We start from the raw sequence: 27010 nt of genomic DNA on the forward strand, positions 1-27010 counted from the left end.
AAGTTCTTCATCGCGAGCCGAAACTTCCAACCTCGGAGCTCTAGAATCCTCTGTTGCAAATCTCGGCGCGCTCTACGACGAATCTCAGGGTCCTAGAGCCCTTTTCAATAGTACAAGAAACCTTGTACGGATCCAAAAGTTCTCCCTCGCGAGCAGAAACTTCCAAAAATGTCAGCGAAGAATCCTAGCGAATCGTCTGCCATGATTCCGCGGCTCCCAGAGTCATTACGAGCCTCTTAGTCCGAAAGTCGTCTATTAGAAATCTCGGAGCTCTAGAATCCTCTGTTACAAATCTCGGCGCGCTCTACGACGAATCTCAGGCTCCTAGAGCCTTCTCCGATAATACAAGAAACCTTCGCAACTCCACGGATCCAAAAGTTCTCCGTCGCGTGCCGAAACTTCCAAAAATGCCAGCGAAGAGAAAAGCTCGTAATATTTCATCGAACGTCAAACTTGCTATGCCGTTACAGATGAAAAATGTCTCCAGGAGGGTTCGTTCGTTCTTTCGGAACGATGGAAAACCCGGGGAAGTTGGTCGAGCCGTGAATTCGAGCGCGGAACTTGAACTCGGTAATCCGTTTAATCCGCGCGCGGCGGCCGTGTATTGTGTGCGGGTGGAAGGTCGGCCGATGCACTTTGCATACGGTGTACCGGAACAGCGTGCATAATGCATAGGGTCCGGGAAGGGTCCGCAGACCGGTCCGATCGGATTTCATTCGCGCCGATCGTTTCCTCCGGTGATCCGAGCACGGGGGAGATTAGGCGAGTTTTCCTCGAGCCGAGAACATGGAAGACCCTCCTCTCTCTCTCTCTCTCTCTCTCTCTCTCTCTCTCTCTCTCTCTCTGGTCTCTTCTCTGGGGAAAATATTTAGTCGTTAGGGCGAACGGGATCTTCGACGACCGGTTGTCGGAGCTTCGATTTTCCGGCGCCGGCGCCGATCCGGCGGCTAGGGCCGAGCCTGGAAAGCCCTTTTTCCAGCGGACAGAACATTCCCGATGGAAAATTGTAGACGGTCGATCGCGCGCATCGACGCAGAGCGCATCCTCGTAACAGGTAAACTCGCCCCGTCATCGCAGATTTTCCATGTCAGTGTTTTCCCGTGCCGGCGCGACGGGACGCGGTGCGGCGCGAATTCGGCGGACACGGTCGAATATTTTTGCGCGTACGCGGACGCGGGCAACCCGGTCGGATATGCATTTTGACGGACGCGCGTTTTCCCGGGAAAATGGATTGGCCGCGGACCGCACTCTCTCCTCGAATGCACTCGAGCCGGCAGCCCAACGCGAGTGATGGATCGTCGCGAATTATCCCGTCGCCCTTTTTCTTCTCCTTCGCCGCGACGCGACTCGAATCGCGCTCGGTCGATCGACGACCCGATGCAAATAACTGCAGCACTCGAATTGTCGTATGCGATTGCGTAACACGGCGAAACAAGAGCGTGGGATTTCCCCGACGGGATTAGAGCGAGCGTGGAAGGTGTCGGAGACACGAAAAGTTTGCTCGCGCGTTTATACGAGAGCTCGTATAAAACGTTTTGCCCTCGCAGTAGCGCGACCTCGTATTTCCACGACTGGTATCTCCGCGGCCGGTAAGCCGAGCACATTCGGAAAGATGTCTGCATGAATATGTCGGAGCGACGACGATGCTCGTCGCTGTCGAACAGGCGGAAACGAGCGCACGCCGTGCGAGCTGTAAAGACATAGAGCGGCCGCGATGGCCAACGATGCCCGCGACGAACGCGAGATATGCTCTATACTTTATACGACTGGACGACGACAACGATAGAACACGGACGACACGTCGTACGTGCGTGAAAACTGCACGTAGAACCGTCGCGCCGCCTTGGAACGTGTGCCGGCCACCCTCCGCTGTAAATAAGAACGAGCTAAAGTAAGACCGATCGGCTCTCTCGGCAACGAAATATAAAACGGCATTACGTCGTCTATGACCTACGTGATCCTCGAGGCGCCACCAGGCCTCGTATTAAATAGAAAAACCTCTTCCCTGCGGAATTTTAAAGATTCCTCTCGCTTTCCCGCTTGCCGCGGTGCTAGCCTCTTTCTCCAAGGTGGCAAACTCGTTCTTCTAGGTGGACTCTTTTCAGAGCTCGCGTTGTTGCAGCGTTAACGATAGCGCAGTCATTAGAATCAGGAGGTCTAGGATCTTCGAGGACATCGGCATCGCCCTCAAGGCCCTGAGCTTCGGGTCGAAGATTTCTCGAGCACCTTAGGCCAATTTCAAAGGTTCTAGATTCTCGTGGCCACGGATCCATGGATAACATTGTACAGTAATGTCTCCCTAACTGACGCTCAAATTGTGCACACAAATGGACAATTTGGGAAGAGAAAATACGATTATTAGAGCCTTCTAGCTCGTTTTTTATAGTTGTTGACACTTCGTAACTATAAAAATGAATCGCAAGACTCGAATAATCGTCTCTCTCCTCCCTAAATTGTCCATTTTTGTGGACAATCTGAGCGCCAATTAGAGAGATATTATTGTAATAGACTAATAGACAAGTAACAGATATCCGTGTCGCGTCAGGCAAGGGGGAAAGAAATAGCACACTTTTAGATTTAGTCGGTCAAGAGAGAAAGAGTCAGTGCACTTTTTGATTTAGTCGGTCAAGAGAGAAAGAGTTAGTACACTTAACAAGTACACTAAAGCCTCTCTAATTGACGCTCAGATTGTCCACAAAAATGGACAATTTGAGAAGAGGAGCTATAGAAACGAACCGCAAGGCTGGAACAATAGTATCTCCTCTTTCCAAATTGTCCACTTTTGTGGACAATCCGAGCGTCAATTAGGGAGACATTGACTGTAAATATACTGTTGATTGGATCGCCGTCGATGGAACCGTAATCGAACAACAGAGAATTTCGATATCTTAGACAATCGAGTCGGTATTCGGGAATCTGACGCGGCTCGAGTCAGCTCGATATTCCTAAGGCGGAATGTCTGTCGAGTTAATAAGATCATAATGCTCTCAGCGGGCCGGTGCATCAGCACTTTCCGTGGCCGACGTTTCGGTGCCTGGGGACGATCGTTCCGCCGGAGAACGGAAAAGGGAAGGAAAATAGGATGGGGAAAAGGAGAGGAAGGGAGCACGACGAGATGGAAAAGGGCGTCGGGAAAGACACACCGGGCACCGATCAGTGAATTCACGATCGCCTCGAATTCACGAGCTATCGCGCGGTCCTAGCGGAAGTTCGTGTTCCGAGGAGCAGGTGGGGTAATGCATTTTGTAGCGGTGCAGCAGAACGGCGACTGCCGTTCCTCCGCAATTCGGTCCTCGGAGATCGAGCAGAATGACCTCGGGCCGTGTGCCTTGTGCACCGTTCGCCGTTCGCCGTGGTGCCGTATCCGGTCAGCCGAGGTTGCCTTCGTCGGATCTTCGTTCGCGTTCTTCTATGGAATCGATCCGATGGAATCGCGTTACGTCGGTCATCGTGGACGTGACTCGCGACGCGGTCACGATAGCCAACTGTACAGGCTGATCCAGAGATAATGATCCTGGGACCGCGAGAGATCCCGGAATTGACTTCTATTCAGCCTCGAGCCTTCCTGCATTTTTCTTCTTGCCTCGCTTGCACGAACTCCAAACTCCTTTGAAAATGACCTCGGCCGCTTCGACCAACGATGGAAGAACTGATTCCAAAATCTGGATAAAATGTCACATTAAATGGTGCAGACGTTCTATGAGAACGCAGCGTCGCAGCCGCGAAAGACACCCAGTCTCGGTATTTGTCTCCCGAGCCGTTGTTCTTCCAGCATTTTTGTTTCCGCGATATTAATTTCATGCGCGTAGATCCGAAAGGCAATTTTTCGAACGATGGCAGGACCGTTTTTTCCTCGATTTTTCGTCGGTTGGTCGGCAACGGCGGCTGTTCCGAAGTAATATCTCTAGATACCCGGGGGTTCGGGTCGCGGTCGCGGCCGGTCGGAGCGAAGGAGGATCGAAAAAGGAGAAAGAAAAATTTCCGGTTGAATTTTGTACCGCGGCGGAGGCGAGGCGGGGCGAGGCGAGACGTTTGCGCCCTGATGGAGCAAGTTGCGACTCGGAACAAGTTCGAAACAAGTTGCTGCGGTGGCGTAAAGACGCTTAATTGCCCAAGTTCCGTGGCCCAGTTTCTTGGGGTGGCAGCGCCGCGAACGCCGGGGTTCACGACCATGGCAAAACAACCGATACCGCTTGCGGAAAAACTGCGGGAAAGCCCGCGGAGATTGACAGCGCGTGCGAGAACAACGAAATTGGCGAACCAGAAAAATGGTCTGCAGCCATTGTTCGAGCTCGAGTCGCATCGACGATCTCCACGGACCCAGAATCTTTTACCTTTTTAATGGTAATTTCGAACGAACTTGTCGCGTCACGTTAATCGAAATAATTACATGAATTATGAATGAGATTATTGTAGCTTTTTGAATAATTTTTTATAAAATTCTTGCCTGTTGGACTTCGATTTTGCAGGAACTATCAGAACACTGCCAATGCGTTAACCGTGTCTATTCGCGAAATTTATATTGTTAAAGTTTGAAATACATTGTTAAAATAGAATTTCTAGAAATGGAGGAAGGGTGAAAAATACACGTGTAAAATGGACGAAAGGAGAAGACCGGGAATCGAGGAGGGGATCGGAGAGAGGAACGAAGGGATGGATCGCGAAGACGAAAAAGAGTTGTCGGTGAGGGAGAAGCGACGTAACAGGGAGGGGGATAAGGGTGGCGAGACTAATCGAGGCCGATGTTGATGCATCGCGCGGGGAACGAGCGCTTACGGACGTTAATTGGTAAGGATCGTTGCTCCAGTTGGATGTTCCCCAATTGCAGGAGGTTCGTTGCGCCTCTGGAGGATCCCCGGTGTCGCAGGAAGTTGCTTGTTCCCGGGATCGCGTGGAACGTCTCGCGTATTAGAAACGTCTTGAGCCATTTTAATCCGGCGGAGGGTTCAATTTGCTCTTCTCTTGCGCGCGATTCGGGAAAACTCGATTTTAACGCGCTGGTACACCCTCGGCTGGCAATTAACGCGTCGCTCGACGGCCAAGTCGAATTACAAAAGGCGACACTGTTTCCCGGCACGCGGAATTCGGTGTCGACGTCGTTACCGTCGCGCTCGCTGCGAGAGAGAGAGAGAGAGAGAGAGAGAGGGAGAGAGGAGATCCTTCCGGAAAATCGTCGCGATCGCTCGCAGAGGCGAAAACAGCTGCGTAACAGAGCTGCTTCGTTGTTCCGATACCCGGCGCAGAAACAAGATAATTCGGCGCTTTTATTCGAGCTAGTTTGTGAATTATTCGACCGGTCGAAAACGGCCTTTCGAGTCCGCGAACCTACGCGAAATAACCCGTGCCGCGCCCAGGCTCGGTCTACAAACTGGGAGCCGCGTTCCTGGAAATGAATTTCCATGTTAAATAATGCACGCCCTTCCTGCTGCTCCTCGGCACGAAACGCGCTGCCATATCCGACTCTTTCTCGATGCATTAGTAACGGACAGTTGCTCTCGCGAGGACATCCACGGGTGCACGACATCGCGAGTTTACGATCCGGCGAGGTGATATCGAATTAATGCCGGATCGACCGAGTTTCGAGAGCGCGATTGATATTAGACGTTGTTGCGGAATAACGACGAGTATTTCGGCGAGCAGCATTCTAGCATTCTAGCTAGCAGAAGTTACACGATTGCTGCGATAAATCTTGTTTTCTCTGTTTCTATATCGCGATATACAGTAATGTCTCCCTAATTGACGCTCAGATTGTCCACAAAAATGGACAATTTGGGAAGAGGAGCCTTGCGAATTCGAGCCTTGCGACTCGTTTTTATAGTTACCGATTTTCAACAATTATAAAAACGAACTGCAAGGCTCGAATAATCGTATCTCTTCTTCACGAATTGTTCATTTCTGTGGACAATTTGAGCGTCAACTAGGAAGACATTACTGCAAATCGTTCTGATTTTGTACGACTTTTCTTGCACTCCATGGCGACGGTGATCCTGTTAAAAAGATGTAACGACACCGTCGAGATACGTCATTAACAACTCGTTAACGCCAGACTACCGCTTCTCCCAACGAATGCAAAGAACGTCGATCTCGCTGAAAGATTCGCGATCCACGGATAACAATGCAATTTTTGCTGCGAAATGATTACCGGAATGCTGCGCGCGTCGTAATCACGGCGGAGGATCGATCATAGAGAAATAAAATACGATCGCACGATTCGATCGGATCAGATCCGATCCGACGGATTCACAGATTTTCAGGCAGACCGAAAAAATAAGAATTACTGGCTTTCCCCCGAAACCGGCTGACGTACGAGCGAGCGAGCCAGCGACGCGTCTGTTCCCTGTGGCCGTGTCTGACTAATGGCGGGTTGTTTCCACTGTGCAGCCGGCTGCGGCCGACGCGTTTTTCATCGGTATGGAATCAGGCGTCCATCCAGACGGATGATCGGCCTGATCCGGGCAAAATCGATCGGAACGCGTGCAAAAATTCCACCGAAGCTCCCTCGCTCACCAAAGCGTCGCCGCATTTTTCTTTTGACTCGCGAACGTCTTCATCTCGAACTTTCTGCACTAGGCTGCGCCAGATCACAAGCTCCGGCGAGTGCATTCGATCTCGGTGCATCTCCGACTGCGGGACAACGGTCGGTATACTTTTTTTAACCCTTACAGTCCCAAACAGCGCGATCGCGCTATTCAGATCTTGTGTCGCGATCAAACTTTAGTGACGATGCAACCTCGAGCACGGTGTAACGTTTTAATGAACCGCGAGCTAATTTAAGTAACGCGCGAATTTCTACCGACTCCGGAGGCCCGAAACAGACCGACATCGATCGAATCGTGAACCCGGAAGACCGTTCAATGTTTCATTCGGACATAGATTTTTGCATTATTCGGTTCGCGACGAATGGTATTCGTGAAACGCGAGGCTCGCCAAAGGACCGACATATTTCCGAGGGGGCGAGACGCTTGCGCAGCGAATTCGACGCCGTTAAAACCGGCTAACTACTCGTTCCCCCGCAGGATGATAATTAGAGGCTGTCGCGAGCAGACTGCGATTCGCTGGGGCAATTTGAAAGCCCGCAAACGCCTTTCGGTGGAACGGGGCCGGTGCCGGTGCCCTCGTATCTTCGATTCGACGAAACTACACCGTCCCCCGCAGCCACCGCCGCCACCCCTCCCCCTGCCCCTAATTGCAAAACATCATTCCGTTCTAATTGTGTGTTCGTGGCGACCGGTATTTGCATTTCCAGAACAGGGGAGAGCCGGGAGTATCAAACGTTCTTCGCGTGTTCGAGGGTCTCTCGTCGCGTCGTTTGCGATGTTCGTGAGCGGGGCCCTTCTGCTGAAACGCGCTCGAACACGCTGAAACGGCGCTCGTAACGGCGCCGCAGCCTTCTTACGGCCCTGCGGGAACGAATGCGACCGAAGAATTTAACGAGAGATGCTATTAAATCGACGAGCACGAAATAATCTGCATCGTTGCGTAAATAGAATTCGAATACTTTTTTGGTACGGTAATGTCTCTCTAATTGACGCTCAGATTGTCCACAGAAATGGACAATGTGGGAAGAGGAGCCTTGCGAATTCGAGCCTTGCGGCTTGTTTTTATAGCAACAGATTGTCGATAATTGTAAAAAAGACTCGAACAATCGTGTCTCCTCTTCCCAAATTGTCCATTTTTGTGTACGATCTGAGCGTCAATTAGAGAGAGTTTACTGTAGTTCCGAACGTTTCATAGAACCGAATCACTTCGTAATCGCAATTTGCGTTCAACGAATTCCTTTTTTATAAACTAGCAATATATGTTCCGTCGCAAACGAAACAATTATCCTTTTCAGACGCAAAGAATATTTCCGATCAAACGGAGAAACGAATACCACGAATTTCTCGTTAGATAGAACAACGAAACTCTTTCGGTCGATCCGTATGAAAATGTTTCGCTCGCGGTGTCTACGAAAAAGGAAACCGTCGACGCGTCACAAAGCAACCGGTTAATTGCTCGTCGTCGATTTTTCGAGAGCGCGCAACTATTCGGCAGGTTTCGGCCGCGGAGGCGAAACGAACCGATTCTTTTCGGCTGACATCGGCTCCCCGGTAAAACGGATCCCCGAGGTCGCGGCTGCGAAAGGTGCCTGAATGGCAGGGTAATTGCAGAATTTAATTCTCCGCGAACTTGTGCCGTTCTCTACCGGTAGCTGCACCCTTCTCACCCCCGAAAAAAAACGAACGGAACGAAAAAACGCGACGGTTCCTCTGTGACCCAATTAACAACGACCTCGCCGCGCGCTCGCGAGACTCGCCGCGAACAAGGCCAGTTCTCTCCCAACGACGGAAATATTTCCGGCGACCGGCACACGGTTGCGTTTTTACCGTTCAAGGTCGTCCTCGGCACGAGATTCCCCGAACCGAGTCCACACGCCACCCCCGGAGCTTATCTCCATATTTCGGCAATTAAACCGTTGCCCTTTAGCGGCTGCGACAACAACGGTCGACCTACGTACTCACCTTTTTTTCGCAGAGCTTCTTTTCAATTTGCGTTTCCCGGTTTACTCGAAGGTTAGTCGATGCCGAAACTTCGTCGAGGTTTGTTGTGTCGAGAGGTATACATATCTATAGGTATATAAAATATTCTTTTAATATTAATATCAATTCTTTTCGTATTTTCTCGCGTAGAATCGCACCCTGTTCTACCGCGAATTTCGGCCCGCCCTAATTAACACGTACGCGTGACATCTCGTCGCGTAACATTCAGCAGCGGATCGTGAAATCGTCGTTCGTAATTGCGCGCGAAAGTGTTAATTAAATGGCGGAAAGCTCGCGTGTCCGTCGGCGGGATTAGCGGAAGATTGGACGGAACGGCGAGGGTAACGCGCGCGAATTTTGCGAAGAAGATTTTCGCGAAGTTTCGGGCAAAAGAATGGGCCGCTCGAATTCAGGGTTGCTCGCGGAAAGAGCAAAAGGCCCTTGGTGAAAGTTGAGGCCGAGGACGCGATCGCGGGGGCGGATGGGTGCTCGGCTCGCGTGATAGTTCACGTGCCAGTTCGCAACAATTCGAGGATAATATCGAAAATAGCAAAGGGGGAGGGACCGGCGAAAATCTGCCGCGCTGATATACCCGAGGAGATTGCGGGCCGACTTGCTGGTGCAAGCGTGTCGGTGCAGGTGCAGGTGCAGGTGCAGGCGCAGGGGCACGTGCACGGGACGGGAACCGTCGGCGAACCGTTGTCAGCGGATCGATCAGAAAGTTAGCAAGTTCCCTGATAAATGCCGGAGAACGATCCTATCGGGCTTGGCGAGTCAATTTCGCGAGTCCTCCATGGAAATTTTGGAATACTGCCACGCCTCCGCCCACACCGCTGATAAACCGTGGACATTTTATTTCGGCATCCTGGTCGCATGCTCGCCTCGCCCGTTAACACGATCGTTCTTCCGAAAAGCCATTTGCATCGCGACTCACCAATTTAACATCGTCACCTTATCGCCGCTTTTTTATAGCATTGTTTCAGCGCCGCCGCATAAAGCTGCCGTTTCGCGACTGTCGCGCCGATCAATTATTTTCCTTCGTTTTCGTCCGCGATGCGATCTTTCTCGCAAAATTGACGCTTTACGCGTCCATTTCGTTGGACGTTTCTTGCAACAATTTTCATAAAGTATAATTGATCGACGCGTCGGCTGCGCATATTTCCGGAATTAATCGCGACGATGACGTTTCTGTTGCAGGATGACACGCGCATGATGAAATCGGGGGACAAGAAGAGATGGATACACGATCCGAACAGTAAGTGGTCGATACGAAATTGTTTTTGTTTTTATCATCATTGTTGTCGTCGATCGGAATGTAAACCTGGAAATTTCAGATAACAGACGCGAATAATAATAATAATAATAATAAGCGACTGCGACCATAGATTTGTGGGGAAAAAACCCCGTAATGCTTGCTCGGACGTCGAGAGATCAAAAGAAAAAATCGTATACGGAGACAAGGGCAAATATTTCTGGTTCCCTTTTTATTATTCCGATCCGCGGCAGCGGAACAAAAATGTTTGCCGACAACGGCGGAGGAGGGGGAACGGTGAACGAGAGGAGGATAAAAAAAAAGGAAAATAGGAATCGCATGATGTCCAATTTCCAGGGTGGATTTAATATCCCGGCGAATTTCAGTATTCGACCGGGAAAAACCTGGCCGTAATTTAATAATCGCGGTATCAATTAATCGACGACGGTCTCCTGGCCCGTCGGAAAATATCGGTTTCGCTCGGACGGGCAATTACATGAAACAGAGAGCAGAGAATAGAGAAGAGAAGAGAAGAGGCCGCCGCCGGAGCGTGCCGGCGAGGGAGAAAAAAGCCAATGGGAAACAAAAAGGAGAATTATTCGCGGTTAGCCCGGCTCGTCCGGTCGCAAATTCCGCATCGCGACGACCACCGAGGAAAAAACGAGCAAAGGCGGAGGATTAAACTTACCTCGGCCGCGCGAGTCCGTTGGAACCTTTGCCCACGAAAATTATACGGTATTATGTTAATCGGTCGCCAAGAGGATACGCAGCTTTTCCACTTTCCTCCCGCCGCCACGGTTTGCATACACTAACCAAACTCCTTTCTCGTTAACTTTTCGCAGAGCTCTTCGCCGCGCCGCACGCGGCGAGAAAAACTCGCCGCAAAAATTGATTAATTAAGCCGCGCGGCGAATCTCGCGAAATGGAATAATCGCGCGGCCAAACGGGCTTCGCCGCGCCGAATTATCAAATCAAATTCAATCTTAACATTCTTCTAAACGTTAGTCGCTTTTAATCGCCCGGCAGATTTAGGAAAATTCCTCTTTCGACGATTGCGGCAAGTCGACGACGACGCAACAGCCTTCTCAAATTCTTGCGATCATATTTTGGCAAACTTCCGAGACTTAATTTTCGAGTCGCCGATTATCTTGGCAAATGTTCGTGTAAGATGAACTCGCTTTCGAAACTTCGGCACAGTCGGGTTTCAACCCGTTTCCCGAGAGGCGACGTTGTCGACGATTTCGCGAACGATGCCTTTGACCCGCGAACTTCGTCGAAATCCGCGCCGAATGCGATATTTATCGCGGGTCAGCGTTAAATTTCCCGGAAGAAGATCCGCGCAAACGTTGCGCGCGTCGTTAGGAAACGGAGAAAACCCGACGGCGGATCGGGAAGGCGGAGGGATGCTAGGGAGAGCGCGAGAGGAAAAAAGGGAAACCTTTCGCCGTGGGAAATCGATAAGGTCGACGCTCGCGAATTATGCTCGCTTCACGCCGTCGTCGCGTCGCCTCGCGTCGCGTCGTTTCATTGGGGAGAGCTTTTCCCGAGCCGGAACAACGGAAGTGCGCTTGGCTTTCACTCGGAGCCTACTCGATCGCTGCGGGCTTCTTTTCTGCTCTTTGGATCCGAAACTTTCGGATCCGGCGCACTTTCGAAGCTTTCGGACTCGCGGCGCGCCGAGTCCTCAGATTTCTCCGAGTGTTCGCAGCTTTCCGAGTCCTTCGCGAGCTCTTTTAGCCCCCCTTTCGACGTCCTTCGAGTTCTCCGAACTGTTTCGAGCCCTTGGTCCCCGCGAATGTCCCGAAATTCTGTGGATTTTTCGAATTCTTAAAGCTCTTCGGATCTCTGAATTTTGAGCTCTCATAGATTTCGTCGAACCTTGAAGCGCCCGATAGATTTCATTCGGTCCGATTTGGCTTCCGCGCAACCAAGGGACACCATAATTTGGCGAAAGCGTTCGGAATTTGTCCAACGAGGTGGCGGGTGTCCCGATCGGCGCGGCGGCGTTTAATTCAATCCCGGGGGCCGGCAGAAAATTTGAAAGTTTATGGACGCCGCGCCGGTGTTGCGCAGCGACAGGCGGCCGAGAAAATTAAGGTAGCTAATTACTCAGTCGGAAATATGTATCGAGCCCGGGATCGCGTTAGAACAGAAGCCGACGATTAATTAGCCAGGATCAACGGAATGAGGGGAATTTATTTATGGATCACGGTACTCGCGCGCTGGCTGCGCTCTCGGGGCCCCCTTGGGCCCTCCCATCCCCTCGGAATATTTATGGAATTGGCCGCGGCATGGTCGCGGACCAGCGTTCTCCGGGTTTCGAACGAGCGAGCAAGATCGCGAGCCGCGCATTGCCCGGAATTGCAACGAGAGGGCGCGATAAATACGCTTTTCATAGGTTTTCTCCGCGCAAATGACAAAGCCTGCTGCTATATTACCTTTTTACGGGATTTATGCCTTTTTTCGGTCGCCGATAAATCCACGGAACGTTCGATTTTGTCAGCCGTTTCGTTGCGCGATCTTCGCTTCGAAAAGATCGAAAATTTGCATAAAAATCCAGATGTTGGGAGATCGCGGCGCCGGTTCGGGCGACCGCGAAAGGGGTAATTGCAGGAATTGCCGGAGAAAAGTTTCAGGCTCGAAACTCGAACTCGATTAATCGCGCAAGGAGCGAGACGGGGTCGCGAGTCCCTCGTAAATTGCGCGCGGTTAGATCAGCTTCGGGGGCGGAAACGGCGCACAAAGGATTGATGGAATCGTGCGCACTCGTTTCGTTATTTCTACGATGACAATTGCATCGTTTTATCTTCCGCCGCGGCGCCGGCGCCGACGCGACGCGCCGTGTCCCTCCATTCTTTCTCTGTGTTTTCAGTCTCTCTCTCTCTCTCTCTCTCTCTCTCTCTATCTATCTCTTCCTCTTTTTCACTCTTCCTCCGTCTCTTTCGCGCTGGCTGCAACCCGCGCTGCTCTCGCCGGCTCTTGTTCCCCATAGCTGTATTCACGATCGCGCAAACAAGCAGCGTACAGACGCTATCGCGTGTTCAACGTGTTCCCGGTGAAGCATCAGCGGATTTTTAACTTTGTTCCAGTGAATTCTGCGAAAAAATTGGATCATCGCTGCGCCGTTGCGGCGTTCAAAGAAGCGAGAAAAATTGATAACACGGGGACCAAACTTTTTCGGGTCGTTTCGGTGAAATTCATGATGCATTCGATCGGGAATTGCGTACCTCGGACATGCGAAACGTTTAATCCGACGTGTTTCGCTCGAAAGAACAATTCTTCTCGCTCTGCACGTTGTTCTGTGCAGTTTGGTGCATCGTCTCTTATCTGCGGCGATAGGTGGTCAAGGAGCGTCCAACCAAGCTCTGCCTTCGAAGCATGTATAACAGAAATGCGAATGCTACTAGATAACGAAGATATGTGTAACAGTGATCCTGACAAAATATCTATGAATAGTTACGTCGATGTTGTATCGGGTTATTCGTGAAGTACAGTAATGTCTCTCTAATTGACGCTCAGATTGTCCACAGAAATGGACAATTTGGGAAGAGGAGATGCGATTATTCGAGCTTTGCGGTACGTTTTTATAGTCATGAATTGTCGACGATTATTAAAACGAGCTTCAAGGCTCGAATAATCGTGTCTCCTCTTCCCAAATTGTCCATTTTTCTGCACAATCTGAGCGCCAATAAGGGAGACATTACTGTAACATCGATGTTTCACGAGAGAACGGATTTTAATGTCTTAAAAAAACATCATTTACCGATTTATTTGTTCTATAACTGTACTGTACTGTACTATAACTATACTATATACTATAGTTACTGTTCTATAACAGTTCTATAACAAAAAAATGTCAAGAAAAAGAAGTTATAGAACAATAACTCGGTTCTTTACATTTTTCTGGTAGCTTTGAAATCTTATGCTGGTACAACTCTCGTTTCATATTGGCAAAACGTTTGTTCTAGCGCGTTTCTAACATTCTTCGGAGTCGAAATTACTTTCCGGACAATGCAATAGTTGGAATAGAGTCGCGTTTCGTAACAAGTAGATTCCGGTTATTCCGAAAGAAAGCGAGGAGGGTGCTGTTCGACGAGATTCGAGTAGACAGAGCGTGTGCCTTGGAATTTCGCAGACGTAGCGACGCAGGGTAATTACGTGACTGGAAGTTGAGCGACAGAGACAAGGGAGCGGAGCGTGTGCTCACGGTATCTCATCGGGCGCCTGCGACTGATGGAAACACGAAGAAATAATAAGACGGCGATAAATAGGGAAGAGAGTGTCGTATATCCCGGGCTGTCGGTGCCGGGAAGCTGCGCCAGGAACATTTCCGATTCAGAAGCGTGTCGTGTCCCGGTTCCGCGCGAAATAGGATATCTATCTCGCGACGTGAACCATCGGCGCGGCGCCTCGCCCCACCCCGCCTCTCTGCACCTCGCTCGAGAATGCATCCCACGAACCGCTCGAAAATTTTACTCCCGTTGCTGGCGCCGGCAAATCGATAAATCCGATTTTCCTTCCGTCCTCCAACGCTTTTTCTCTCTCTCCCTCTCTCTCTCTCTCTCTCTCTCTCTCTCTCTCTCTCTCTCTCTGCTGTTTCTGTCTCCCGGTTCCCTCGAACGCCACGGTCGCGGTACGTTTCACGAAAGAGTTGAATCGGTCGGTGTGTGCACGCTGGCCGCAATTACTTTGTCCCCTTTCAGCAGAAATAACCGCGGAAGCCTGTCCCGTGATTCGAGGCTGGTCATAATAATAGCCCCGTGGGTTAACCCCTTTGTGAGCCACGGGAACCGCCGTGCCGCGCCGCTCGGCGCATTCCACCCCGTCTGCGAGCCGCCGCCTGCAAGCTGCACGCTTCGCGAACTGCACGCCGATAAAAATGCACCGCGCACCGATCGCGACGTGGACGCGTGCTACGGATCGACGCTGTCGTTATTTCGCCAATCCGCCGATAATCGACGACTTCCGCGTGAAAAGTACGCTTTTCGATCGATATCCCGATTCTTCGGATGACGAAGCGTTGCGCTATCTTTTTTTCAAAAAAATGTACGACTTCTCTAGAAGAATCGTGATCGCTTTAATTCGAATGCGCGCAGATCGGGTCCATTGGAATGAGTACACATTAAAGAAATATTAGAGGAAGCTTGGTCCGACGCGCGAGGGACCAAATATTAATGCTCGCCTTGCCGCTTCCCAGCTGATCCTATTTTATCCGAGTCGGAATTCCCGCGGAGTAGACTTCCGCGAAGCTTCGCGGCGGCTGCGAGTTATATTCTTGTAAACCGCCGGGGGATTAGGTTCCCCGGAGTAGACTTCTGCGATCGTATTTTTCCGGAATAACTTACCGCCGGTTCCACTAACTCTTCCAGTTTTTCGAGTAATCTCCCGCTGTTTCCGCTTCCAATAAACCTGCGCCAGTTCCTCCCGACGCATCTTGCCTTCCAGCCTCGATTCCGGTTGCTTCGAAACAAGCCGCGGATATTTCTGCGATAAGAAGGCGCAGCGATTTCTGTCTCCGCGAATTTCATCGAGTTGATTCGTAGATTTTCTCCGATACTCGCGTCTTAAATTGCATCAATATTCTTTCCACGAATGCGTTAAATCTTCCGTAGGTCGGTTAGTATTACGATTTCCCGTACACTCTGTACAGTAATGTCTCCCTAATTGACGCTCGGATTGTGCAGAAAAATGCAGAAAAATTTGGGAAGGGGAGATACGATTATTAGAGCCTTCTAGCTCGATTTTTATAGTTGTCGACACTTTGTAACTATAAAAATGAATCGCAAGACTCGAATGATCGTATCTCCTCTGCCCAAATTGTCCATTTTTGTGGTCAATCTGGCCGTCAATTAGAGAGACATTACTGTAATCCGAGCGTCAATTAGGGAGACGTTACTGTATCTCCTCCCGAATAAATTAGGAAGAACGTATAACCTGCTCCTCGAACAACTCGGAAGTCGTGTACATTGCCGTGATAACGTTCGGCATGATCGATGCGGGATCGTAGAAGCCGAGGAACGCGTCGCAACGCGGCGCGGCGCGGCGTCGCTTGCATTATCCAGCATCTTCGGTATTAGCCTCGTCGATCATTCGATCCGATCCGTGAAACGCTCTCCGGCATGGCACCTGGGAATCCATCCCCGGTGTATCTCTATTTCGCGGGGGTCTAATACACGAGCGAGAGAAGTCTCTGCCGACCATTTCGGACCCATTGTGCGCCGCGCGCTGTAATTGTCAGTCGCGTAATATACGCTCGAATCGATATCCTATTGCCGCTTGGATGCCGCGTGAACCGAGGCCGAGGTCACCGTGTATAATCCACGCTAAGATAGACGGATAATTTACGAGGCTAATGGGCCCGGCCCGGCTCGGCCCCGCGCTCTCGAACCTGCTACGCCACTGAATTAATGCGCCGAGCTCGTTAATTCTTTAATCGATCAGCTTGTTCCACCTAGTAGGAGCCTCCTCCGATCAGAACCCTCTCTTCCTTCTACCTCCTAATCCTTCTAATGGGATTCCGTAACCTGTCCCCCAGACCTTTTACAGACGAACAGGCTCTCCTTTGAACCCACCCTTTTATCATTCCTCTTCGAATTCCTGCTGCCAAGTCAAATTTATTTGCTGCACTAGTTTTACCTCTTTTTTCTTTTCTTTTTAAGCGTACTCTTTTTTTAAGCGATGCTCCCTGCAACACTCTGTCGCTTCAGCTTAGCTTCCAGTCCAGAATTCCTGAATAAGTCGATTCCAGCGAAAGCACTGATTTTTCTTCGTTCGTTTTTGGACCCTCGAAACGTCAGTTTGTCGCTTCGGTTTAACTTCTGGTTAAATTCAGAGTTCCATGAAAAGTCAGGTGTTAGTTTAGAACGCTTTCCTAGATCGGCCCCGGTTCAGGATACCTTTCCAACAAACACCGATCACCGTTTCGTTCCGTTTCCGGCACAAATTGTCGCATCTTTGTCGCTTCGCTTTGAATCCTGATCCGCGTCAGCAGTCTTCCGCGAGTCGCTTTTTAGCCGGGAACATTTCTAAAACGACTGTATCCCATCGAACGAAATAATTCAGCTGGAAAGTCGACGCGCAATTAGATCAGACGCGCTAATCTCGGTCTTTTGAATTCGATTCCGAGAGTCTGAGAGCCATTTGGCCGATTAACGAGCCCGAAGAAACGAAACTTGCCCCCTTCGAGTTCGCTGGCCTGCGCGTTGGAAAGATTTCTCTCGCTCGGAGGAATCGCGCGTGCTTTACGAGATCCCGCGTTAACGGTGGCCCGGCAGTAATTTCATTCGATCTCGGGTCGCGAATTCGAAGGGAACCAGCGGGCCAAAGGGTTGTCCCGAATACTTGGTAAAGGCGAGGGACTTTGACGATCCCTCGCCGGACCGGCGAAACTTTGACGTTAGGGCTGCGCTCGCGAGCCGTGGGGTCGTTTATCATCGGATTTACGCCGTCGACGGCATCGAGCCGTCGCGACGGTTCGTCGACCCGGTGTTTTCCAAGAGCCCGGCATTCTCGATCCGGTATATCTCGCGGGAGAATAAATCTGCGAAACGGCTCGGAAAAGAGAGTCGCCGATCGCGTGCAGGACGAATCCGGCGCAATCCGAGAGGCCGAAACTGTATCGCAAACACCGGTCGGGTTTAGGTCCGAAATCGGTGGTCGAGGGATCCATTACGCGTCTAATTAAAAGTTGGACCGTTTGCGGCGCGGTTCGGAATTAAAGGCGGCCGTACACGAATTAAGGAGGGCCGCGGACGAGTTTCCGGCCAACGAAATTGAGACGCGGCCGACACCGTGCCGGAAACTCGTCCGCGACGGAAACCGTGGACGGGTTTCGCGCACAGAAACAGAGCGAAAATTTCTGCCGTTGTTTTCCCAACGAGAGAGAACCTGGTCGGACGTCGACGTAACCCGTCGTCCGACGCGTTGCAACAAACTGTTGGAGAAGCTACGAAATGAGGTTCGTCGTGGCGCGACTCCGTTTTCACGAAATTAGGACAGCTTTGAATATCGTAACTACGATATTCTAGAAATTGATAGCAAACACGTTTAGGAAATTGCATCGTTTTTGGCCTATCAAGGCGCAGTTCTGTCGCGCCTAATGCCAGAATTGCAATGCGAGTGGGTCGCATCGACGAGCAATATTGCAATTTGTCGAAAATCGGGAATTTAGCGTAGACTTTCCGGAGCCAGTGTATATGTATAATCCGACTTCAGGTCCGGGGGGGGGGGGGGGGGTCCTGGAATCATCGGATCCGATTCGATCGGACTCGATTCGATTCGATTCGAGGAAACTGTCGGCTCGCGTTATCATCCATCCTCCGGCCAGCCACGACTACGCAAAGTTTTACCGGGTACGAGTGATCCGTCCGAAAAGTTTAGACGATCCGTTTCCGGTCCGCTGGAAGATCAACACCGGACGTTCGAGATCGATTTCGAAAATGACACGGTCCTCGCGACGCTCTCCGTTCCTAAAGAGAAGGGAAAAATTGTTGGAACAAAGAGCAGTTCGAGCAGGCACAAATCGCGTCTGCATCGGAATTTTTGCAATTTTCTCGAGCAAAGTGCTCGCACAGAAGCTCTCTGGTGTCAACGAACCGCGCGGTCGATCGATCGCGAGAGATCGATCGCGTTTCGGATCGCGACGAGAGCACGGCGCAGCTTCGCGGCGCGGCGCGGCGTCTCGAATTCGTTTTGTTTGGCGCGAGAAGCCGGTGCGTTTGTGCAAACAATTTGACGCGAAGCTGTAGCGAGAGGTCGAGCGAGACCGTTCGATTTCTCGGCAAAGAAAATGGAATGTCGGCGGTGTTCCCGCCCGAGGCTGGCATCCTCGAGCCTCGCTTTGTGCTCGACGAGCTTGCTTTTTCTCTTTTCCACTCGCTCTCTCTCTCTCTCTCTCTCTCTTTCTCTTTGTCTCTCTCTCGCGCGCGCTCTTTTCCTCTCGTTCTCTGCCGAAGAGAGCGTTACTTCCGATTTCGAAGCAATAAGCTTGCAAGCTCCATTATGTCCCCGTTTCCCTCGGTGCACGCGGCTCGGCAAACATTTCGCGGCGCGCTACAATGCCGCCGCGCCGCGATTCTTCAACGCCACGGCGAACCTCTGCTCTACAAACTGAAATTAATGTCCTCTCACGTCCTCATCCGGCGACGAGCGATCGACCGTCGACGTTCGATCGGAAACTCGGCTCTCTTGGAAATCGAACGAGAGCCGAGAGCTGCGCCGAATATCTCGACACCTTTCCCCCAAAAATCCTGCGAAATATCGCGGAGAAGTAACAGAAATATTTAAAAAAAAACCGGTGTCATTTTTACGGAACTCATCGTCGGATTCATAGAACCTTTAATCCTTTTTCTATCGATTTTGAAATCCTATGCTCGCGACGTCCTATGCTCGTTGCCGAAAGAAGTTACCAATACAGTAATGTCTCCCTAATTGTACACAGAAAAGGACAATTTGGGAAGAAGAAATACAATTATTCGAGCCTTGCAATTCATTTTTATAGTTACGAAGTGCCAACAACCATAAAAAACGAGCTAGAAGGCTCTAATAATAATGGTATTTTCTCTTCTCAAGTTGTCCATTTTTGTGGACAATCCGAGTGTCAATTAGAGAGACATTACTGTACAGTAATGTCTCCCTACCTGACGCTGTTAGTTAGGCTTGTTGTGGCTCGTTTTTTCTGGTTATCGATTGTCAATAATTATAGGAACGAACCGCAAGGCTCGAATAATCGTATCTCTTCTTCCCAGATTGTCCATTTTTCAGCACAATTTGAGCGTCAGTAAGGGAGACATTGCTGTAATATCGCAACAGAGATTGTGTCGCATTTAACCCTTTGCTTCTCGAAAACCTAATCGAACAAGCCCAAGCGTGTTTGGATAATGGGGCAGTTGCTTCGTTCCAGCGATAGATTTCATTTCCCTCGAATAAATAGAGTTAGGCGCGGCCTATTTGCATGTTAAACGTATTCGAACAATATGGAATTCCGTGGGTGGTTCCGCGTACTTTCAATTTGGCCGATTATTCGGCACCGTGGCCCGTCGCCGCGAGACGGAATAATCGCGGGTCGTTTATGTTTCTCGAATAGACCGAATTTGCATGTCCATTATAGCGACGGGTGGGGGGGGGGGGGGGGGAGAAGGGCGAAGGGAAAGGCGAACGGGGGAGCCGATATTAAAACGAGAAGAATGGCTCGGGGGCCGTTTCTCTCGCGGGCAAATTAAACTATAGCGTTCGCGGTCACGATCGACGACGTGGAGAAATTCACCGGTTTCCTCGACGTCGTCCGTTCTTCTTCGTCGCGATCCAGGAGCGTGTCTCGACGTGTCCCGACGTCCTGGGACGTCCGTCTTATTCGATTCGAAGACCGCTCGCCGCGATATTATTACTAGACCACGAATCCCCGGGAAAAATTCTCTGCGAGAATTCGCCTGAGAATTCTTCGATTATTTTAATGTATCTTTCAACCCGCGTCCGATTCGATTAACGGAGCTGCTCTCATTTCAGGTGAACTGTGTCGTCCTCTGAACTGCAAGAAGAAGGAGCTGTGTCTGCTGGAAGACACGTTTACGGCTGTCTGCGTGTCGAAGAAGGAACTGCACAAATCCGGGTGAGATTTTACATTTTTCGTAGAGAACAATCGGTGTAGCATTAGATCGTTCGATCGTCCTTGAAACGCTAATAATTCCTGTTCCATCGCGCTTCAAGCTTTAGCAGTTTACTAAAAACAGAAGAAATTTTAGCAGCGCACAAATCGTTCGAAATTACAGTAAATTCGATCGTCGGTGCTCGATAGTCGCCATTCGACTGCAAAAAGTGTTAATCCCGCGACCAAAGTCAGAGATCGTCGATCTCCAAGCGTACTTTATCGACAGTAGTCTGCCTGGAATCCATCTTGGAACCGTGTGCGAGCGATGTCGAACGATCTCCGCGGGAAATTAACGCGAGCTCCCGACTCGCGCCTGGAAATATTCGTCCGGTGACAGCGGGAATTTGATAGAAGAATCACTTTGCTCGAGCCCTCTGGCAAGTTGAGCCCGCTAATTCAATGAATTTATAGAAAGAGAATCCAGCCTTTAGAAATCCGGGAGCATTTGGACCGAGCATGGATCCCTGGATCACGGGGCCATAGATTAAAACGGCGCGGCGGAACTATTGAATCCGAGAGAAAACACGAGGCTTTCGCAGACACTCGACACGCCGCGCCACGCCGGTTATCAGTTCCGCGATAATCCCGCAATCTTCCAGCGAATTGTAACTCGAATGAGAAATTTTTCTCTTTCTCGTTCTCTCTCGTCGATCGTAATTCCAGCCGCGAAACGCACGATAATCCCGCGCGCGCGCGCGCTACCTTTGCTCAGCTGATATCCAGGCCAGAATTTCTCGCGAAATTATCGTTCCGCCGAGATACGATGATCTCGATCGTGTTTTAATCCGGATCCGCGCGGCCACGCCCGTTTCCACTTGAAAGAATTTCGCCGGCACGCCGCGGCAGATCGCGACCGGAAACACCGGATCGCTGTAATCCCGCGAAACTCGAGCCCCGACGCCTCCTCTCGAGCCTTCCGCGGTTTCATTTTCCTTCTGGTGTAGAATTTCTCCCAGAGAAAATGTTGAACCACCTCGCGCAACCTTATACCCCGAGTCCTACCACTCTCCCGTTCGATGCCGGCCCATTAAATTTGATTTCGAGAAGGCTAAATAAGATACAGTAATGTCTCCCTAACTGACGTTCTAATGTCTCCCTAATTGACGCTCGGATTATGCACAAAAATGGACAATTTGGGAAAAGAAAATGCGATTATTCTAATAAGAGAGGGAGAGAGAGAGAGAGAGAGAGAGAGAAAACGGGAGAGCGAGAGAGAGAGAGAGAGAAAACGAGAGAGCGAGAAGGCTCTAGCCTTCTTCCCAAATTGTTCATTTCTGTGAACAATCCGAGCGTCAATTAGGAAGACATTACTGTACTAGTTTTCGGGCGGAGTCCTATACCTGTCATACATCTTGGGCGACTTTACACCCGCGTCTCTTGCCTCTTGGCCAGTTCAAGGCTATAACTTTAACGACGGTAAAGTAACTCGAAAGGTTTCTACACGATGCTAATCGCTTGGGAATAACTTTATATTCGCCGTTGCCGCCTTTCGATATCGTTGCAAGGCTGTGGAATTTCTCAGAGTCCGATTACTCGTTGATACGCGCTACTGCGGCGACATTGAATCGGCTCGTACTACTTGTTATCGGGTGACAACTTGCTCGGCGTTTTTCTATACCGTTCTAATCCCTCTCGGTCGACTTCTCGCATCGATACTTATTACTTTCTGGTTCGATAGCAAGGTTGCGGAATTTTTTTAGTCCGTCCCCTATACTTTCACTCGTACCACTGGCCAAGTCTACTTTGAAATCAATTGAAAGATTTTGCATCGCAAGTTGATCCTTCTCGGACAACTTCGCGTCAATTTTTATTACCTTCCGGTACGATTTGAAGGTTGTAGAATTTTTCTAATCTCGTAAAACGTCGACACTTGCCACCGAGTCGAATCATTTAATAGTTTCCGTAGGATGCGTTGCTACTTTCCGGTTCAATTCGGAAGCTTTACAAATTCTAAGAGGCTGATTACGCAACGTTCCGCTATTAAATCGTTTCGACCCACTTATTTCGCCGTTTCGCGAACGTTCCTCCAATGTCCGACCATACGCAGGTCCATTCTCCTTGCCAGAGACCCCGCTCTGCAAAGCCGCGGCAGCATCGCGTCGAGCCGGCAGTTTGAATTACAAAGCGAGACTTGGCAATTCGCAGATTACGTCCGACTACACTCGGGGCCATTCCACTTTGACAGGATTATGTCAGTTTGTACTACTTAAGAGACCCACAGCCGGCGAAATGTCTTGCGGAAACGGGGTTACGTCGAATTCATAACATAATTTGCGAAGGTCCGACCGCGCGCACACGGCCCTCCGATCGTTACCTCGAACGTTATGTCCCTCGCAACGGTCCGAGACGCTTGTAATCTCGATCTGCTCGTTGCACCCTCGTCTCTCTTTATCGGCGGAAAGCCGAAGCTTCCTCTCGAACGCCTCGAAGGCTGCGAGCTCGAAAACGAGCTCGATTCTCGAGCGCGAAAAAATTGAACCGAAGCTCGATTGCTTTCGGAAAAAAAGCAGAATTCTGGAAATAGTCCTATCTGTAAATAGGACTGTTGCACGCTGCGCAAACGAGACGCGTATCAGACGAGGCCAGCCGGTCGTATTCGTCGCTTCGGACGGTTCCGGACGAATGCTCGGTGTTTCGCGAACGAGATCGAGATACGACTGGTTCAATTGTCTCGCGAAATGTCGCCCAGTCTTCCCGTGAAAATGCCGGGACATTCTCCAGGCTCGTTCACCGACTCGCTTTTAACTTATTCCATTTCCGAGCAACGTGTGTCGGCGCGACGCGGCGTCTTGACACGAGAGATCTGGTGAAGTTTTGAAATTCGAGGTCTCCCGGGCTCCACGGGGACCATCGGAGCTTTCCCAGCTTCTCCGCTGCGGAATCGTCGTTGTCGAGCGGATCGAACATTTTCTCTGCGGAATTAATCCCGCGATTTTAGGAATCGAGCCGGAAGAATTGGCGTCCGAAAAATATTTCGCTTTCTATCGGGAAAAATTGCTCCGCGTGAACCGTTCGAATGCTTCCGTGGAAATGTCGGTGATCCGGCCGCGGAGAACTCGTCGCGACCGGTTCTCTACACTCGTCGATCTGATTTTTCCAGGGACATCGTGATCCCGAAGTCACGGATGACCCAGCAGAGCCGACGAATGCGGACCGAAACTTCGGTCGACTCCGAGGACGACGACGCTTTCTTCGATTCCGAGGACGACGACGAGGATCAGGACGAGTCCAAGTAAGTGTCCCTTTCATCCGGCGGGCTGCTCTCATCGGCTCGAATAATAATATTGACTCGAGAACGCCCCGTGGGAAATCGACGAATAGACGAACTCGCGATATTTGCTTTTTCGCTGATTTTCTCGTGCGATCCGCGTCCCGAGAACGAGCCTCGTTAGTTCGAGGAATATTTCTACGGAGTTAGCGCTTCTAGACCGGGATAAATATACTCCAGTTATCGCGTTCACGTGTTTTCCCGAATGCACCGAATCCGTGGCGCAGCGATTAAACTCGAAAGTAGACCGTCTCGAGTAGAAGCAGCCCGCGTAATCTCTGGCACCGTGTAATCGGCAAAGAACGCCTTGTGTCCCCGACGATATTAATCCGAACGAAGATCTCGGGGCGATAAAAACTAGCAGAATCTGGGACAAGTAGAACAGACTCTGTCTGCTCGGACAATGCGGTTTTCTACGAGCTCGCGTTAGACCGTGCAGCGGTGCGAATAAATACAATCTCGGCCGAGTAGAATCAGCAAACGGTGTTTCCTTTTCTCGAAAAGATGGACAACAATGGAATTTTCGAGGCATGTCGAGCTAGCAAAGAGCTCTCTTAATACGTACTTTTTGCACATATCGAATGCCGTTTCGAATGATCAATTATCGCGTATGGTTACGGAGATATATGTAGATCGCGTCGAAGTAGACGAATTCTCGTTCCACGCGATACCTTAACCCTTCGACAGAATTATTTGTTCGAGAATCAATTTGTACGAATTTGTATCGTCAAAACGATAGGGTCTAACGTCCCGTTTCGAGTTTTGCATTTTGGGGGAAGCGTGAACGAGTGCACGTACGAGTTCCGCGGCGAATTTTTTGGGCGAAGGAGACACCGCGCGTCGTCGACAGCCGTCGGTCGTCGACGGGCCCCGCAATTAGACTGTTTCACGTTCGACGGCGGCCCTTGCGACAACATTCAGAAGAATTTTCAAAGGACCACACGCTTGGGACGGAAGAGTGTGCAACGGGAGGGAAACAAGCGAAGGAGAAAGAGCAGAGCGGAGCGGAGCTGGGCGGATGGAAAACCCTCTTTGCTCTGCTCGCTCGTGCAAATTTAAGTAGGAAGAAATGTTTCGCCGGCAACGCTTCCCCTCTCGCTCCTCCTCTCGCTCGTCTTCCGTCTGAGCTGGTTTCCCCGTGGAATTTTCTCCAGCCGACGACCAGAAGCTCGACTCCCTGTGCCCTTGCCGGTGCGAGCAACTGCTGTTTGACGGAGCGCCGCGCTAAAGTAAACGCGCGGCCCCCTTCGGCCTAACCCGCTTTTCCCCGCGGAATCCTTCGAAATTCATTTTTTAGATCTCCGACTTATCGTCTCCGTGATCCGCGGCCGCGGATTTGTTCAGCCTCTGGCCGGTCGGCAGTCGCGCCGATAATATTCGGTTCCGGGACGAGTCGAAACGGCGGATCGAATCTCGACGGATCGCGTTTTGTCGCGCGATATTTCCAAGGGTTTTGTGATCGCGAGATCGCGACGCGAGGTATGCATCCGCGGAAACGTGACCCATAAAGCCGATCTTTTATTCGATCTCCCCCGGGGGGAGCAACCGTTCGACAGCCAGAGAACGGCGAAACCAATAATTCCAGGTTAATGTCTCGTGAAAAACAAAACATAGGTACTGGGATCCACTTTCCCCAGTGGCACCACCCAGGCTCTCTCTCTCTCTCTCTCTCTCTCTCTCTCTCTCTCTCTCTCTCTCTCTCTCTCTCTCTCTCTTCGATATTTCCCTGTTATTTCCGAGACGCTGTTCCCGCCGCTATACAGCTCACAAACGAGAAGTAATATGATAATCCGCCATTCCTCTTCCGATAAAGCGTCCCCAGCCGTTCGAACACGCGGAAACCATTCCGCCCGCGTTCTCTCCGGATTCGCCGCTCTGGACCTGGCAAAATATTTAAACCGATTTCTCTCGGCTCCGATCTCTCTCCCAAGCTGAAATCGACCGTGAAGACGCGCTGTGTGTTCCCACTTTTCGCGAGAAATGACGCCAACTTGTTCCGCGGGACGATCAGTTTTTGTCACGAAGATGTGAAAAATATATCGGATCGTTCTTTCGAGTATTTAAGATCCGACGCGTAATCTAGTCCCGTTGGTCGAACGACGAGATATTCTTCGGAGATATGAAATACTTTCGTTCGACCGCAGAGTTCAATTTCAGCAGTCTAATTCCGCCGCGCTCGTCGACGTTCTTCGGCATTTAGACCGCGTCTCCTCACTTCCTCTCGACAACCTCGTGCTCTCGAATGGGTTCCACCTCGCAATTTAATTACCGAACACTGCGAGTTCCATAAAAGGAACCTACGACGTCGCGGAGGACATCCTAACGTGCACACGGGATTACGGCCGCTGTCGGCGAGGAATCCAAACTTGTTTCGCATCGGCATTCGCCGGGAAAAAGCGTGCAGGAATTTACGATTCGGCGTGCGGAAACGACGCGCGACGGCTCGGAAACGGAAAACGAAATTTCGATGGTACCCGCGATAAAGAGAAAAATTTGTCCCGTTAACCTAAATTCCCGGGATTCGTAGCTTTGGACACCCCCGAGGGTGTCTTCGGTATGCTGGGAGAATCTCGCGAGATTCGCGAATCCTTCGTGAAACGCCGCGTTCGCTTTTTCCTGTTTAGCGGATCAACGGCCGGGAAGAAGTGCTCCGGGGGCCGATCTTACAATTTTATCGGGACATTATTTTCGCGGGAATTGGATTGTTCGACGAGCGGTCGTCGCGACGAGACGCGACGCGAGAGCTTTATTACACTGTCCCCGAAGTTTCAGGGGAGAGCTCGTGCTAGCTAGCAAGGCCCCCTTTCCCGGCGAAATCTCGTTACTTCGGCTCAAGATTGCCTTCAATAATTAAGATGACGCCGGGGCCGGGTCATCGATTAATTAATTACTTAGAGAAATGGAGTTTGAGGCGCGAGGATGCAATACGGTGGAACGGCTTCGTTTCTTATGCATAGATAACGAACTTCGCCGTTAATGAAACCTTTGTACCGACGAAATCCGGCCGCGTTCTCTTCCGCCAGCTAATTTCGAGCCGCGATCTTTTCGCGTAAAACTTCTCCGAGAGATTCTTATTTCGATGAAAATTCATCCGTCCCCGGCAAATTGCAAACAATTTTTATTTTACACGGACGGTTTCCGCGGACGATGCTGTCCGACCAGTTTCCAATAAACGGTGCAGTATGCCGCATATATGCGGCGCTCGGCGCGAAAGGGTTAAAGAACCAGAATAGAATTCACGCTTTTAACGGGTTGTCACTGGATAGTTCAATCGCGCGAGCGAGAATCGTTAAAATACGTCCGAAAGGCTTAATAGTCTTCGGTGC

General features: G+C 50.6%; 1 protein-coding gene across 1 annotated transcript in view; it reads left to right on the forward strand.

The window, feature by feature from the left end:
- Window positions 1-27010, forward strand: part of Cow (Proteoglycan Cow) — a 127849-nt gene that overhangs the window by 61605 nt on the left and 39234 nt on the right. Inside the window, exons 2-4 of the mRNA XM_033480864.2 lie at window positions 9717-9774; window positions 20275-20377; window positions 23517-23648. Coding sequence (XP_033336755.1) covers window positions 9717-9774; window positions 20275-20377; window positions 23517-23648 — 293 coding nt within the window. The remainder of the gene's footprint in view (window positions 1-9716; window positions 9775-20274; window positions 20378-23516; window positions 23649-27010) is intronic.

The sequence above is a fragment of the Megalopta genalis genome, chromosome 2 (genome assembly GCF_051020955.1).
Source record: "Megalopta genalis isolate 19385.01 chromosome 2, iyMegGena1_principal, whole genome shotgun sequence".
Lineage (NCBI taxonomy): Eukaryota > Metazoa > Arthropoda > Insecta > Hymenoptera > Halictidae > Megalopta > Megalopta genalis.